Consider the following 17,834-nt stretch of genomic DNA (forward strand, 5'->3'; position numbering starts at 1 on the left):
GAGAGCGTTTGCAAGAGTCAGTGTTTGCTGTCAACGACAAGTCCGCAGTATATTTATTTAGGCCAGAAATTCACACTTAAATTTCGACGTAACTTCCGTACCTATTTTGAAAGGAGCCTTATTGAAAGGAGTCTTACTTCTGCTGCAGTTCGTAGCGATAACGCTGGGCTGACGTCGAGCAGACACCGTACACGCATTTACAAAGTTCATCCAATGTATCATTTTAATGTTTAAGAGAGTTTTTAGAAGATCTATTTGGATTAGAGCAACTACTGCCTTCTGAAATCTCATTTGTACTACACATAAATCCCACTGGGCTAAATTATCTAGAGGAGCTCATTTGGGTTAGGATTCGCGCGATTATCGTTCATTACCTCTCCGAGTTCTTCATTCAGATTCGAAGTACGGGCATTAGCGTGAGTGTCTGTTTCAGCGTGATACATTTCCATATCCTGATTAATGAACGACGCTTGAATATAACGAACCACTTCTAGCGCAACCTGACAAAACACGCGAAATTGATAAAAACGGACCCAATTATTACTGCAGTCGCAATGACTCAATAGGATGTAAATCCATTTACTCAATACTGCCCGCTTTTCGAAAAACCTTAGCAATAAATTTTGATCCATAAAATGGACACTATAGATACGGTTAAATAACATACGCTATTTACCGTATCTGGAATAAATAACTTTCTAAACAAATAGTTTTAGATGGAAAACGATGGATAACAGCTCACTGTTTGACAACAAGGTTACATAAAGCTCGACAAATGTTTCAGGATACTTTTCTATGTAGCTTAAATTGAATAACCCTTTAAAAAAAACCGAAAAAAAAAACGTGTGGTTTGATTTATTGTCATCGATAAGATTTTGTTCTCGGACACTTTGATTTAAGGACCTTGTCAGCACAAAGATGCACTGATTGGAAATGCGGCAAAAAAAGCAGGCTACGAACGCAAACTAGATAAGCACAGACGTAGAAATGACAGACATATGATTACAGGCATAACTGTCTTAAAAGAACAGTTATCTCACAAATAACCGACACTTCTCTGTAAAAGACCGCTATTCGCTAAGGTCCCTACTAGCATCATACTAAATACTCATTGCAATCTGATTCATATAACGATCAAGAATGACGATTCTTTTATGGCGTTTCATAGCATGGCTTAACTTTTAGAAACAATACTGCTAAGTGCTTGATTATATAGAGGAGCGCATATATTCAATTTTGCCGTCTTACCTGTAGGGATATCGGAATGAGATTGTTGTATAAGATGATGAATGTTAAAAAATCAAGCCCGAAGTTTGCGTATTTCGCCTTGGGAACGTACCAGACGACATCTACGGCCCCATGGTTCCATATTTGCGAAGAGATCGCCGATATAAGCGAGATTACCACGAGAATGATGCCTGTAGTGATGTAAAGAAAACTTTATTGCTATGCAGAATGCTACTGAGATTGGCTTTACGGAAATGCATTATGATGCATATTTACTGCTACATATTTGTTGCAATAATTACCCATCATGGTGATTTGTTTATTGGTGATTTTATCGACTGTTGACCGTTTAAGAGGTGGCGCAGTTGAATTCATCATAAGTTTGGATTCATGGCCTGTGTAAATGACGAACCCATACACCCAATCTGTATTCTTGAGTATAGCTCCACGAAGAAGAACTGCGTCATTGTTCACAGCAATAGTCTTCGTCGAAGTAATACCTTTAACAACCTAAATGAAAATGAAAAATATTGCTCTTTTAATGTTTCGTCATAACAAGACACAAACGCAGTTGGTAAAAGACCCGAAATTGTGCAAGTCTCTACGGCAAATATAGAAAATGTTGTCCTCATAACAGTTACAAGTTGCACCTATTTATAGAAAGTTTACGCTGTAATGCCAATGGCTATTATAACCTCTTACCTGTTCTAAGCAGATGCTACCGTTGAACTCGTACAAGTGCCGATTGGGGAGCTCACAATTGACCGTTCCTCGCAGTTCGTCTAATTTCTCAGATTCCATCCAGGTTGGCAGATCCTTGGGAGCTTGACGAACCTAACAAAAAAAAGTGCCACCAAGAACTCAAATGACTGACCTAGGACAGATACGGCGATAGAGCCCCGCTTACGTTTCTCGTACTTGACGTGATCTTTCCAGTTCGGATGCATACGACTATGTCCGCATAGACTTGTTTCACCTTTATTGACAAAAGGTGCACAATAGATGTATCAGAATAATACACCGAATCTTTTTTTTTTTTACCAATAGTTGGAGAACCTCCATCTCGTAATTGTTATTGCAGTATATGTGCCACGTCCACCAGCAGGAGTCGCGAAAACGATCTCTAAATTCTTCTCCACGCATCTTATCTCTGCCATAGATAGCCTACCACAGACCTCCTCTTTTTTTATTTTTATTTTATGAATAAAGCAAATATATTTTTTGATATTTTCGAATATGCGTAAATGGAGCACAAGCCTATTTTTGCTAAAGGATATGTACATTACAGTGTGACTTGACGAGTTCTTATGGTGCTCTGAAGGTAAATCGCTAAACCAAAGAGTCCGAAATAAAGATTCTGAGAAACATACACACATATAGTAGGTATTTAATCAACTTTCAGGGTTAGTTGCGCAGCACGAAATTATCTTCGTAAAGTTTTAGTTTATAAAAATGGTGGTAATAAAAACATCAAAAAACATAAACTGTGCACAAAGCATGTGGTGTGTAAAATTGACATACCGTATTTCATCGAGTGCATGATAGCTTAACAACAATTGAAAAGTGTGTACTACGAAGCAGGAGGACCATGTGATCGAACTCCCAATCGAAAAGGTAGGTTTGTTTCCCATAACGTCCTCCAAAGCAATTCAAAATACTGTGCGCGCGGAAAATTACGCTTTGCCTCCGACTCAATGAAGCTGGGCTCAAGGGCAGTAGACTTGCCAAGAAACCTTAGCTCGAATGCAACGAGCCTGTCCTTATTAGGCAAACCAAGTAAAAAATGGACCATTGAGAATTAGGGCAAGTCTGATTTTTAGACGAGCCTCGTTTTCGAACTCTCAGATAAACGTCCATGGTGCCTTTAGACGTGTTGGCCAACGATTGTGCGGAAGCTCCGTGACGCCTAAGGTCAAACACACATAAAAAAAAAAGTCACGATATATGACATAGGCACTGAGATAATGCACTTCGCACAGGCAATATAAAAGCAGCAGGAATATACTGAGTTTATCGAAAGTAAGATGCTGCTTCACGTACGGGAATGGTTCCCTGATGGTGACTTCGTCTTTCTGCATGATAGAGTGCTTTGCAGATTGGAATATGTCTAGACTATTCGCTGCCAATGAAGTTCAGGCGCTGCCATGCTCTGTGAACTCGGCAGACCACAATACCGTAGAAAATGTCTGGAAGACTGTAAACGCTCCGGATCTACGTAAAAAATCAGTACTGTGTAACAACAACATCCACTCTTAGCTGAAGAGCGAACAACTGCATCAGAGGCATGCCCTAAAGAATGGTGCAAGTTATTGCTGCAAGAGGCAGTGGCAAAATATTGATGCTCGTAACCATGCAGCACTTTGAAACTTTGTCAGCTTCTTTGTCAATATGTAGGGCACCACTGTAAACTAGAATAATGCTTTTTTACATAAGTAAAAATTGTTTGAAAACCCCCCCGTTTAGTGCTCGACAATTGTTCGTGTTTAATTGAGAACCTACTGTATATACAAGACTGGAAATAAATGTCTAGCTTCGGAATAACTTCACTATACCTTTAGATTCGTCTCCCCATCAAGGTTAGCTGTTTCGATATAACACATACGCTCCGGTTCGCTCGACGATATCAGGATCTAAGATAGAAAATAGACTTATTATTACGTAATTCATATTCATCTGTTCACAAAGAGCTTAGTTAAAAGAATACGTGTGTATCATAAATATAAAGATATCATATAAAAAAATAATATACTGACAGTTTTACAGCTTCGCTATAACTATAAGGGAATCAACATTTCGTATTTGTAAAATATTGTATATATTTAACTTAGGTACAACGATCCTGTAATACTGTAACCTATTTGATTAATTATATATATATATATATATATATATATATATATATATATATATATGAGAATAAAGTGAAATAGGGTTGGTCTCGACACGTTTGAAAATCAAACAAATTGATTACTTTTCATAGTTATTTCGCATCATCAGCCCCTCAAAGGCCACACCTCTTACGGCGCTTACATTGAATTTATATGCAAGAACTTGTATGCCGTCTTCGAAGTGATTTGTTTGCTACTAATATCTCGTACCATGTCTGCGGGAAAGAAACGTCCAGAGTCAATTTTAAGGAAGTCTCCGACTACTACATCAGCCCACTGCAGCTCCACCCAGGCTCGACGAGATCCCGGCGGCGCTGATGGAGAAGATCGTAGAGCCAGCACCTGTAATCGCATAGGTTTAATATTTAGCTAAGGAAGGGATCACAATGAAACCTTGAGTTTCAAGTCATTTATTCTTTAGCATTCAGTGCAGTACAGTTCAGGGGGCATGACAACGCTGAATCTACAAGGCCTTACCTTGCTTCGGTTGATCGAGCGATCTTCCACATGCCGTTTAAAATCTTCAATTATCTCTTTTAGAGCGGACACCATGAGTATAAAAGCCAACGGGACAGCCGTTGTAAACCTTCCTGTCGGTGATACCCCTGGTATTTGCTGTCAAGTTGTAAACGCACCGTGATGAACATATTACACATATTTCAAAGTAAGACTTAATTCAGGCTTTTATTTTACCTACGATCAAACGCTAATCTTAGAGATTTATTCCGCCGCAATGACTAACTTCTTTACTTGAGCTTTTTAGAAATTCCATTTGTTAATGCTAAAGCTCCAAGCAACCAGTGGATACAAAAGGTGCAACAAGACACACAAGGCCAAATAGAGACTAACCGTTAAAGTCTATTAACAATTAGTATTCTACTCTTGAAAATGGCTGTCGATTACTAACTAATAACAACCCAGACGTATCGAGAATAACTTTCTATGCCATTTCGATAAATCTGTAAGCTCTTTGAACTTTATTAAAGATCTTTGGGCCAGTTTGTCGCCCGGAAACCCTTGGTTTCTTTTCGAAGTGCCATGAAAGTTGACGCTAACGTAAACGGATGCGTGCAATCGTGGCGAAAACGAGACTAACCGTTGAAGCTTGTTTGGATGTGTAAACTGGCCATTTGTATTCTTCTCTCTCGAATAGCTATTAATTTCTGTAGCGAAAATTACAGCTGTACAAAAAATGGCTTTATGAACCATTTTTTTTCATTCAAATCGAAAACACAAAGCGAAAAAGGCATATTTTTCCAAAGAATTAAATAATACGAGTGAAAAAATAAAAATACATATGCTATTCATCTATCTATAACATAGTTAACTGTCTCGTTGGATTGTTGCTTACCTGCATAATAGCAACAAATAAGAAAAATATATTTGAGTATCGTCGAAACTGCTCGAAAAGGAACTTTGGTAGAAAAGTGTACATTGTGTACTTGGCAGTTGAGATGACGTTATTTCGGAAGCGGGATTGATGAGGCAACGGGGGCTTGGCCCCTGATAGTGGCGGCGTGACGATAGAGGCCGCATACCCGTTGATCGGGATCGAACGGTGCGAATCCACGCGATCACTCATTCCTACCTCACAGCCATCTGAAAAGAAAGAAACAGCAAGAGACAACGAAGTCATCAATATAAAAGTAACACTGCAAAAAATATAGAAACGAAATGGCATGCTTCGTAGAATTGTACCTGCGTCGTGAAGATGATGGTAATCCAATGAATCTTCTCTATCTATTATTAACCAGGAAATTTCAAATTATATTTTCAATGGAAACTAAGGTTACCCAGATTGACGCAAACGACCAAGAATCACACTGGTCAACGTGACACTATACCTTTCACACACGTGCTTTTATATAATATGTCCTATTGTTTCTGAATCAAATCTTCAAAAAAATTTCGATGTGTTTCTGTAGTTTTACTTGGTTATGTGCGGTATAATACTACAACCATTAAGTAATTAACCTTCTGTACTTGTGAGTTAAGGATGCCGAATATTTTTAATTATCAGAACATTTTCCTATGTATATACATATATATATATATTTATTTATTACAAACTAAATGATTTCCGCCTGATTTGTCAAGCCTCGGGGCACGTGACATAACTTTTTAGGATTACTTATACCTATATCACGCATAACAATGGACGCAAAGCCAAGATTCTAGGTGGCTATCCGTTCCATATAGTGCTAGAAGGTACTACAACTTCAGCTTCATCGTCATTTATTTCATATAACTTATTCGAATACTCGAGTTCGTGGCCTTTCGGACAGTTAAAAAATACATCCAGCACCCTAACATTTAATGTTTCAATACTACGTTAAATAAACGTCTACAAAAATGCTTCTTTCTGCTCACCATAGTGGGATATAAACTTTGACAACTTCGACAATACGTGTGTATGGAAACGTATATACTTGACAGCAGTGCCGACAACTTTTGTTTAGTGATAAAACAGAACTTCAATTGAGTAATGGCATTCCATTCTGTTAATTATCGTATTTATTACATTTTAACTGGCCTACGTGAGACAATCAACGAAATACACGAAAACGCGCTCGAAATAAAAACGTTTAGGACTACTACAAGACGATGCTAACGAACCAGACAACAAAAAAACATTGTTTTTTAGAGTGCTTAAAAATAGCTATCTGCCATACTACAGCAAAGAGCGGGACTTTTGATTCGGCGAACAAAACGTACCACGTGATCAATAAATCTCGGAATGAATTAACGTCGGTTGAAAAGTTAAGTTCGGCACAAGTTCGAATTGGAATGGCCAATTAGACGGCCGTTGTTTCTATTGCCTGTGTCACACACGTGTTGAACTATTTGTGTTATTGGTAAATATTGATTTTTGTTAGTACGAGCTACAGCTGAAGTACTCACTTAAAACGAGAAATCAAATGTTTCGCACAGTCATATTTATTTATCGCAATTTCCTTCGGTGGTACTCTCACTTCAGTGGAGACAGTAGCTCTCAAGCGACGCAATACGCTTATTTGATTTACTATTCGAGTTATTTCCGTTGGCAAATTGGATATGCGCGGTGTTTTATTAGAGTTTCTAGCAGAAGTCTATTGTGGAAGTGAAGCGAGAATGTAATAGATCAACTAACGCTAACAAAATGGCTAAAGTGTATTTTGCAAAAGGTTGTATTCAAATCGAAAACATATTACCAAGCTAGCCCCGGACTAGTTCGATCATCTGAACAGTAGCCTTTTCCGCTTTCAAATAGTACATCGTACAAAAATCCTATCTAACAACGTCTGATTAAAAAAGAAGCGTCTGGCAAAAGTATTAGGATTCCTTACAGGTTGATATGACATTAGGTAAATTTTGTAATGGTGAGTAGGTCAACCTTACTACAGCGTTTAAATAGCCGCCAGAATTTGTGTTGATTTTGTGCCCGCAATTGGAACGGTACGAGAAAGTACGAATCTGATTTATCTATTTACGAAAATTTAGACAAGAACAATTACGCTACCACTTGGCGCCGCCACTCATGCCTAAGTATCTTAGATATTTGTATTTTGGCGGGCAAAAACTGAAAGTTCGGCCAATTGGAACACTTTGCTCCCGCAAACGTTAGAGTTTTTTCTTCACACTGTTAAGGCTGTTTTGTCATCTCGTCGGGGATTTGTTCGATTTTACAGGTCTGAAAATATTCGGAATACAAATTGACTTTTTTGAAGTTTCGTCTTTTTCTGAATGAGAACAAGACGTACACATTGTCAGTTGTAGTACGCTCGGGCCTCTGCTGAAAGGTTATCAGCTACAGATAGCAAACACCGTTGATCGACAGACACAGTTTTCCTTACGGAATTGAAATAGCTTTGGAAGTTTGGAGTTAGAATGGTCATGTAACTATGTACGGCTGTTTTGTTCACGATTTGGACACATCCAGGAAGTCCACGTATTATACGCGCCAACCCTTTACGATCTAACTTATGTTTCAGCTGACTGTTGGCATTCACAGAAGTTGATGCTGTAACACCATTTAGTAAATGCTGGTACGGGCACACGAAGTAAAAAAAAGTATACAGAGATTTAATCGTGAAGGCACATAATAATCGATTACGTTGTTTTTTATTTATTATTATTATTATTATATGGTTATTATTTGAAAGATGACGCAGCAATAACCAAAGCGTACGCATACTCATCATTCTAGCGGATTAAAGCGGTACCAAAGTTTATGAATGAGGAAAGAAAAAAAGCTTATTTTAAGAAAACCATTATGTTCCCACTATCGTCTATAATTGAACATATCATAACAAGTAGGTTACTAGTCACGGCCAATTCTAAAGGACTTATAGTTTTAAGCGGTTATTTTCTATAACGTTTTGTCAATCGGAAGATCTTTCTACAACTTATGAGTCCTCAACGGCTGACCAATTTCTTCATTTGTGGATTTGGAGAATCATTTGTGGTGAAGTTTTGCTGCTTCGAAAAATATGACTCATTTTAAATGAAAAAATGTGTTCAGAATCTTTCAATCGAATTAACATATCTTGTAAGAAACCATTCTGATTCTTAAGAGGATTTTAGCTGATCTAGATAAAAATCATTTTTCGTCTTCAGTCGATACTTGCAAATGATGAATTCGATACTGTTTCTGGGCAATACTGTATCCAAAGGCTTTGTATATAGTTGCACGATATGCTCGTTTTCTCAGCTTCAAATGCTACCATGGTACTAATTATCAGATTAAATTGCTCTAATGGCTAGTCAAGCGTACCTCCAGACAGCTGCCGGGAGAATATCTACATTGTCATTTCCTTCGAACTACACTGATTTACTACGCTGAGAATCTTTCCTTCGTGGGTACAAGCAATCCTAAAGAAAAATCCTCAGTATGGGCATCAAACTGGCTACTGCTCAACCCATTTACAAAAATGAACTTTTCATAGCTATATTCGGTAATAGCGTAGAAAAAAATTTGTAACAGATATGAGTTCGCGTCGATGGAACCTGGGCTCTTGTTGTCGCTTGAAGATAGTTCAGTTATATAACAGTATTTATAAGGCCTTTTTAAGGCACACAGCTGTCAGTCCATTTGACTATTCCTAGCATGCGAACTTTCTAGTACTAGGTTTAGCATTAACATTTGAGTAATTCAGGCATTCATATTTTGAATAATCAATAAATTTGAAATAACCAGAGAAAAATCATACGGCTCTTCGTTATTACGACAGCACACAGTAACTCTATATGATGCAAAAGCAGCAACGGCAGAAGGCTGAGGGCGCAGTAGACCCACAGCATGGTAACGTTTTCATTTATTGATTGGTTTTTTTTTAAAACTAATACAGGAATCGACGCAACTGCTTCTTCTGTGTGAGCGAAGCACAGTTTTACGATGTAGTAAATGCTTGATTTACTCTGGTTAAACAGAAAGGTCTCCGCTTGGCCGAACAGAAAGCGCCCGTGAAGGTCTCATATTAGGGCGACGCGGGTCAAATCTACCACAAAATAACTGTTAAATACTTACCGCATATTTTAAACAATCTCGTTATACAACTACCAAACATTTAATCGTGTCATTACCGGTTTTTTTTATAAATAGAAGAGATTTATTAACCAAAAATTAGACCAATAGCGCATGTAAATTAATCTATATTTTTGTTAAATCGGGTTGCTAAGGTTAGTCTTGATATCGCTATCAAGCAAAATGAAACGATACACTTGTGAACACAAGCTTACGAACTTCAATTGGGGCACATAGTCCAAACTGGGATTATGCTCGACATTTTGACAAACTCTGAAAAAATATCTGTTTTAATTACTGGTTTATCAAAAGCTACGTAAGCAGCGCGTAGGGCACTTTTTCACTTTAATGATTACAGCTCTGACAGGTAAAAAAAAAGCGCGTCATTGATAATGATTTCGTATGAGTTGTCTGTATGTGAGAGTACTGAATAGAGAAATAGGCTTTCGATTTATAACCACGTTATTACATACCGCACCACACCATAACTTATACTACCCATTACCACAAGGTTTTATCTGCCACTTGACCAGAATCACAACTACAATGTAGCCCTGAATCCGCTAGTAGCCTCATTACTCACAGTGGTCGTTAGCAGCTTAGATGACATTGTAAGCTTATTGTCAATGGACAAAACTGAGTCACACGCAGGTCGGTAGCCATCTCTACTCCAGCTCGATCGTGAAGTAACGGCAATAGAGCTGAATACCTTTAGCTTGATCTAAATGCATATGTTACATGCTAACGAGGTCCACACACACGCACATGAGAAATACAGTTAGCGTAGCCCAGCATTCTCTTGTCTTAAGAAGCTCTGAATAGCATAACTGTCGACAGAGCAGTTCGATAATGGTTCTCTGGCTAACACATCAATAGCCCACTTTCATTTTTCGATAAAAGACCAGAAAACAAAACAGTAAGATTGACGAAAATAAATAGAGACAGTGAGTGAGGTTAACGCCAGTGGCAGATTTGCCTATGTTGAACTGCAGTATCTCACTACACTTACTAGACTTCTTCCACTGGAACTTCTAGCTCTATTAACTTTATTAAGTATAAGAGCTTCATTTGAAAAAAAAAGCATTTGGGTAGCTCCGCCATAGGCACTCTGCCAGAGAAACTTGGTAACGCTTGCTAAGGTAGCAACCCAGGCCGATAACTTATCATGAATGCATGTGGAACTGTCCAACATTGGCAGGTTTAATGCGATAGAAAAGTAATAATCCGTATGCATGTTTCTAAACGTGAAAAAAACACAAATATTGAATAAGTGTTTTGACAAACAAATCTGTGCTAATCCCACTTATATACGCTTTACTGGATTGTAACGACGTATAATTACTACTATTTACTTAATGCAACATCCCGTTCACCTCGACTAGAGCTTCAGTCCGAAACTTATGTAACTCGCTTGCTATTTTCAAGGTATTACTTTTCTAATCGGCGCGTAACTTTTAGATAGTGACCAAGCGTAGATTTGGACCCGCTGAGGTGTCATCCAAATACGCTTTGCACAAAAACATTAAACGAATCACATTTTGAGCTGATAGTAAATGACAAGTTCCAAAAATTCACGAGTTCAAAACTATCAAAGGCGGGAAAAGGCGCAAAAAGGCCCCAAAGGAGCAATTCTATTACGAATGATGTTTATGTCATTTTGATACTAATTTGAGCCCTTTTTCTTTAGGTGTCATTAAGTATCTTTCATTTTATTTGATAGAAGTATCTCCTCGATTTTTAAGAAACTTGATGAAAACTGGAAATAACGTATACTGGCGGTTCCGGGCAAAAACGTAGTTTTAGACTAATTGAGATTCGTCTAGTTCTATAGATGGTCTTTGCTCCTGTTTCTAAAACGAACCCTTTGCCTCCACCATCGTGAGTTAGTTTACTTTTAAAAAGAAATGTCGTTCTTTGAGCACCAAGAATGAACGATGAACAAATAACCGAACATTTATGTAATACTAATAAAATACGTGGGCTAGATTTTAATTATCTTTAGAAAGTGGGTTTAGTCTGACGAGACAAACCTATATAAGAATCTCATGCCTAAGAACACTTTTTTTTTTTGTTTAAAGATGCAGAGAGTGTCTTGGAATCTTGAATTGCACGGTAACGAACAACGCCAGATTTGTTCACTTTGTACATTTTCGCTCTTTATTGGGCATATATCCGTATCAGCTGGCTCTCAGCATGAAATGAAATGCATCTTTGCAAACCTAAACAATTAGCTCTTCCTGAGTTTGGTAAACAAACACGTTACTCGGGCGCCATCAAGATTCCTGTACATCCAAATTACCTCCACCTAATTGGTCCGTACTGGCTCAATCAATAAATCTACGGAACACCTACCAACGTACTTGAGAGTATCGTCATTCTCTTAAATAATGATAATAGCGCCCTTCGCAGCCTTTTTCTAGATTAGTAATAAAGTATCAAGAAACTAACGGATTAATGAATGATGTTTGGGAAAAGCCAAGTTTGATGCATTGGACTTGTTTAATGGTACCGTACTGACGTTAACGTACTACACTTGTTAGTGTAGAGAAGAAACAGCGAGACTGTCGTAGATGTGAATCGAGAACCAAATTGTATAAACAAATGCTGTCAAACAAATGCTCGAGATCGACGAGCAGGGCAGCACAGGTCCCATCATACTGTTCATGACGCAGAGTCTCTATTTATTTTAAAATCGCCTAGCCTATTTGTTTATACCCAGAAACGAGCTGACTTTACCTAAGCAGTTGTCTTCGAGGCTCGAAAACAGTCGCTGCACTTTTTTTGTTTTACTGTTTATTCTGTTTTGTCTGTTACTACAATTTTGTTTAGGTTAGATAAGATACTGATTGAACGATGCCCAAACGCTAGGCTACCACTTATTGCACCTGCTGTGCGAATCGCTATTAACCAGGGTACCTTAAGGCCATTTGACAGAAAGGTGGCATGTGATGTTTGCAACGTGTGTTAGAGAAGCGACGATTATGCCAGCCTTAATAATTCCAATTGTCGTTTCTGATATTTGTAATAAGCAGTATGCACTTAACAGACGGTAGAAAATAGAACCTCAAAAGGGATTTGAAATTATTGCAATAGTTGGTCCAATATATCTGCTTCCCGAATTTGTGTACGTTCTCTTGTTCAGTTACGAAAACAAACGAGAAGAATTGTTTGGTGATATCAAATGACTCCGCACTCATAGGAGATCAGTTGGCCTGCAAGGAACTACATATAACACTGTTAACGCGGTACCTTAAGTGACATCGAATAAGTTATCGACAACAAGATCAGCACTAAACTGAAATGGTGATATTGCACTTGTTCAGTAAACTTGCAAACTAGCTATTTCAATTAAGTTATTTTGAGTAGCAAAGCTACACGGAGCATACTGTGGTCAGGGGTTAAAGGGTCGATCCCTATTCATATCGACTGAATCCAAAATTGGCATATAAAACGACCGTCCTTAAAGGATAGGACAGGAAGAAGTCCAGTCTACCTGTTCATTTCAGTGTTACCACCTGACCCGGCTATGAGGTCGTTTATATAGAATGCAGCTGTTGAGAATAATGGGCAGCTACTAGCCTGGTTTTAGCATTCCCAATGACCCTTTCTGGGTCGTATAGTGTAACATAAAAATATATATTATGTTTACACTTCGAATTTGTTCCGTCAAAAGAAAACGCCCTTTCATAGCGTACCATAGTACCTTGTCAATCATCAACCGAATCGTTCACGTCGATGAGAAACGATTTTAAATACTTGTATCGGTCTTCCCAGCGCCGATCTCGTGGTAGCTTGGTGCGTACCGTATTAGCATGCTAACCGTAGGGACACTTGCTGGTATAGGTTCAAGCCCGGACATAGTTAGACTTTGTTCCACGCTGGTAGCGTCCTGTTGAATTCATATCGGTGACGCCGTACTAAAAATTTAATACACGGAGCTAACTCGAAAAATTCGAAGCCGAATTGAAATTGTGGAGCGCCTAAGACAATACACTGTAGTCGCTGGTTGTTTTTCGAACAATAAAAAGGTATAGATTCATATAATGTCGTTTTATTATCTTACCTGAGCTCGAGAGCATCAATCCTCTCACAAGGACACACAGTAAAGCTGCATGGGCCATTCCAGTACACACTTATTACACAATGTTCTATCCTGTTTCATCCTTAGTTTTTTCTATTCATCTGTAGAAGGTGTGATTAAGATCCGTTATCGGTCACTCTTAATTTAACAGCAGTTTACGTTACCCACTCACTACTTTAACAGTAGTCTAAGCATCTGTCCTGCCTCGCAGATATGACAATATGCAATGAAATGGAGTGCCGCGAAAAGCAGCAATAGGCTTTCGATTTGGTAAACTCGAACTCTGCACATTTTTTGTCTCGCACCTTCATGTACAATGTACTGACGATTTGTTCATTGTCAATAATAATAATTATGTACATTAAACTGTCGATCTGCCTTCGATCGATTTCTGTTACAAACGGTTTTCAACAGCACCAACAATGGTTGTCAATCAGCTGCATTTGCCAACTGGTACACCCTGGCATCGTGTCGAGACAGTTTTGACACCGCTGCAACCAGCTGTTATGCATATTTGAATTGGCAATAAACTCTTGCACCTGCATGTACACAATACATTATGATAACATCATGCGCTGTTGGTGAAAGCAAAACGTAGGACTGAAGGAACTTGCGGAAGTTTCAGATAATGGCGACAAGGAAAACGTCAGCGACGCATCAAGCGACATCATCCCAGTGGCAAAGTGGCAACGACGCTAAACAGTGGAAGAAGCTGGTGATGCTTGTAATGGCGTTGCTGCGAGCAAACTTCTCTGCCCTCACTCACCAGCTCCCGCTGTCAGAGCATCGAAACAACAAACGCATTCTACGAATCAGCAGATCCGATGAAAGTGGAAGCCAACTGTTGCGGCCAGTGCACCGCAATAGTTTAAGATGGTGAGAGAGGAGGAAGATGGGGAAATGGAAAATGCCATCGCGTTTCGCGATGAAACCTATTCATCGCGCCTTGTTCGAAAAACATTGGCCCATATCATCAGAAAACGCAAAAAAAATACGATTTTATTTACACTTGGGGGCCATGTGAGCAAAATGAGAAATCTGATTCGCTGTTTATTCGATGTTTCGAGTTTTCTATCCGGTTTCACCTTTCGGCGTTCCATTAGACGGCTGGCTCGAAGTCGGTCTATTTTTGCGTTCGAAACCAGATCACAATGCTGTCTAGGGAAACCACAACATGTATTCGAGACGCTCAAACTAGCTGTGATTAGACCAAGATACACTGAAGTATCGGTGTCTATAGACTTGTAAAGAAGAATAGAGTATCGACAAGCCGTGGAGAGTAGCCGTGAATCGAAAATCAAGTGATATTCTTCAGTAAAAGAAATTATTCGTAAAGTTAGGAATTCTAGTGAAGGCGTGTCCTTTTTTTTATTTCATGCAAACAGTGGTCGGGCAAATGTTAAAGGGATGCAGACGATGCATTTACAATATAAGAAATAAGTTAATTGGAAACGGATTGTTCAAAGAGGTAAAATCTAATGACCAGGTCTCAATGTACCAACCTTACTTAACCTTCCAAAAGATTTATTTCACATTTCACAACGCGATGATATCCCAAAAATAACAAAATGTTTTTCTAAGGGTCAAATAACCACCACCCATTTTGCGGTATGAGAGGTTAAGCAAAAACACCGTAAGAACCGGATTACGTGTTACTCTTTAACCCTAACACAAATATGCAATTTCCATATATGAGTTAAGAATGACATGCAAGTGAAGTTCAACATTTCAAAACTCTTTTACAAGCATTTTTTGTTCATTCGCAATTGAAGTCTATACCCATACTACCTATGACATTCTGCCATCTGTATAGTGAAATATACTCTTTCCTTTTAAAATTATGGGTACAAAAAGTTAAGAAAGGTAATCAAGTTAAAATTGGGAAAATTTAGAACTGAGAAGTTGTCGAGGTCTCACAAAATACAATAACGATGTCTAGTTACAATAATGGACGATAGAGAGCCTCCAACTGTAACTCCTGCATTTCACCCACCGTGGGGTGTCGATTATCGTAACACAAACGAAGTGATTTATTTCTGCTTTAAAATATTTGCTGGTTAAGCTGGTGGAGTTCATTATCTCCTACAATTTTCAGTAGTATAGTTCAGTCACAAGCTACGCGAATAACACCTGCACTAGACAACCAAAGAAGCGCTATAAGCTATTATGGTTACACTTTTGTTTTCGGATGAAGTCTGCCAGTTCAACTATATTTACCTACTAACGCGAGCGTCTACGAATATTAAAAAAGATCTAAACTTCTGGTCGCAAGGACTGTTGTAACCTGAAGGCAAAGAAAATTAAGTGGCCCAACGTTCGCTTTGCTCCCCTCTCGAACTTGCCGTACCCAACTGTCTAATTTTTTTTTACTCTATTTTAGTTTTCTAATGGATTAGTCTCTAATGCAGCTTCTTACGCTTCATTTACCACCACGAAGATTTTTGAGTTGAAAATTTTCTTCCTGAAATTATCGAAACCGACCGCTCAAGATGCTTCTAGTAATATATACTTCAGTAAGCTTGATACGGTGAACTGAGTTATCTGCCTTTGTGAGATTGAAAATTAGAGTGTCTGACGAATACAGGTGCCAGAATAGAACTCATATTCGTAACCCACTCGTTTCCTTTTCCTCCGATTTACCATGGCTTACTGGAAATCGCCCGCGTGTCCGAGTGAGTGATCTCAGACTCCAATGAATACCGGTGCATACAGAAAACAAAAAGAAGTGCCACCAAATGTTGGTCTGTTATAAAATCACTAATTCTAACTATGAGATTGACGTTTTTTACATTTCATATTGATCAACCTAATAAAACGCGCTTCGATATAGCTCGTTCGTTTATAAAAACTTTTCTCAGGAAAAATACCAACACAGGAAGGCCAATCCGTGATAAAATGAAGTTATAGGGCAATCTTGTTGTAACGGGAATTCAAGTCAAAAGGGTTGTTATAGTCAATATGTTTGAGTGCCTCTAATGTTTTGAAAACACCAAAAATTTATATCAACCGCGAACATTAGCTAAAAGATCTAAAATATTACTGCGTTTAATTTGATGAAACTCAAATGAGATAATGCGTCGCTTTCAATGAAAGGAAGAGTGGTCATTTATAGCTCTATAGCCTGACGTATGCTTGAATTAGCGATTTATATTTAGCTGAATTTGAAAAATATTATTGCTGCTAACTCTTGTGTTATTTTATATATATAAGAAATAACAGTTATTTATAATTAAATTAAATTAATAAAAGAAATTGCAACCGAAGGATAATTTTTAATCATTATTCCTCCTTAATCAAACTAAAGTAAATTAAACATGTTCGAAATGGTCATCAGGCTTACCAATCACTACAATATACAATTGTATTAATAACCGTTTCCCTCGGCTCAAAGCAGCTCAGTCTCATTGCTTCGACGACGAGAGAAGATCAGCAGGAACCTGAAACATCGTGCTGGATAGTGTCTTGAGGTGGCTTCAGCAAATAAGTAAAGCCGTTTTTCTGCTGACACTGATACCTAAATAGGATTTCACTTTAAATCAATATAGTAGTGAAATTATCATAGATCAATGAACATCAGGACAATAAGGCTGAAATCTGTTAAAATCCTGAGTTGCCAATGTGTACACCTTTCTTCAACCAAATTTCAGTCTATCACAATTTCAGCCAGTTGCTCGGCTGGCTGTGACGAAACTGCGGTTTGTACGGCAACAACTATAGGAATAACCGTCTTGCGATAGTAAACTCCAACGAACATTGAACGAAGCATTACCAGCTTCATAATGTTCACCAGACTTCGGATACGTATATTGCGTCAAACGTGCCGTCCTAAAAATGATATGAAAATATATAATATAAAATGATATTATATAACAAGTTGTATGAGTGTGTTAACTTTTAAATTAAAAATTTCGCAATCAATCGTTTGCTGGTTCTTAATTAGTATATAAAGAAATCCGGTCTTTCTTAATTTTTCGATATATTATAAACGTATTTTGTTGATGCACGTCTTGGCTCCTGAGCTGAGAGTAAACAACCCTTGAAAAAGTAATTAGTTATAGTTCAGCCACCATCAGCCATTAAAAAAACTAGCCTAATATAGCACGGTAAGAAAAAACAACGGAAGCAGACTACTATA

The 17,834-nt window shown here is 38.2% G+C and overlaps 1 protein-coding gene across 7 annotated transcripts in view; it reads right to left on the reverse strand.

Moving 5' to 3' along the window:
- The window catches only part of ATP8A (ATPase phospholipid transporting 8A1), a 52,106-nt gene that overhangs the window by 18,158 nt on the left and 16,114 nt on the right, over positions 1–17,834 (reverse strand). For 6 of the 7 annotated variants that reach the window (XM_022842512.2, XM_086970569.1, XM_022842513.2 and 3 more), the window contains 8 exons: positions 5,467–5,714; positions 4,593–4,730; positions 4,326–4,457; positions 3,780–3,857; positions 1,930–2,061; positions 1,530–1,737; positions 1,249–1,418; positions 375–500 (listed from right to left, as the gene is read on the reverse strand). In XM_022842512.2, coding sequence (XP_022698247.1) covers positions 375–500; positions 1,249–1,418; positions 1,530–1,737; positions 1,930–2,061; positions 3,780–3,857; positions 4,326–4,457; positions 4,593–4,730; positions 5,467–5,714 — 1,232 coding nt within the window. Of the gene's footprint in view, positions 1–374; positions 501–1,248; positions 1,419–1,529; positions 1,738–1,929; positions 2,062–3,779; positions 3,858–4,325; positions 4,458–4,592; positions 4,731–5,466; positions 5,715–13,681; positions 14,473–17,834 lie in introns of those variants that run through there. The other variant, XM_022842515.2, reaches the window with a different exon arrangement.

The sequence above is a fragment of the Varroa jacobsoni genome, unplaced genomic scaffold, assembly GCF_002532875.2.
Source record: "Varroa jacobsoni isolate VJ856 unplaced genomic scaffold, vjacob_1.0 scaffold_997, whole genome shotgun sequence".
In the NCBI taxonomy this organism is placed as follows: Eukaryota; Metazoa; Arthropoda; class Arachnida; order Mesostigmata; family Varroidae; genus Varroa; species Varroa jacobsoni.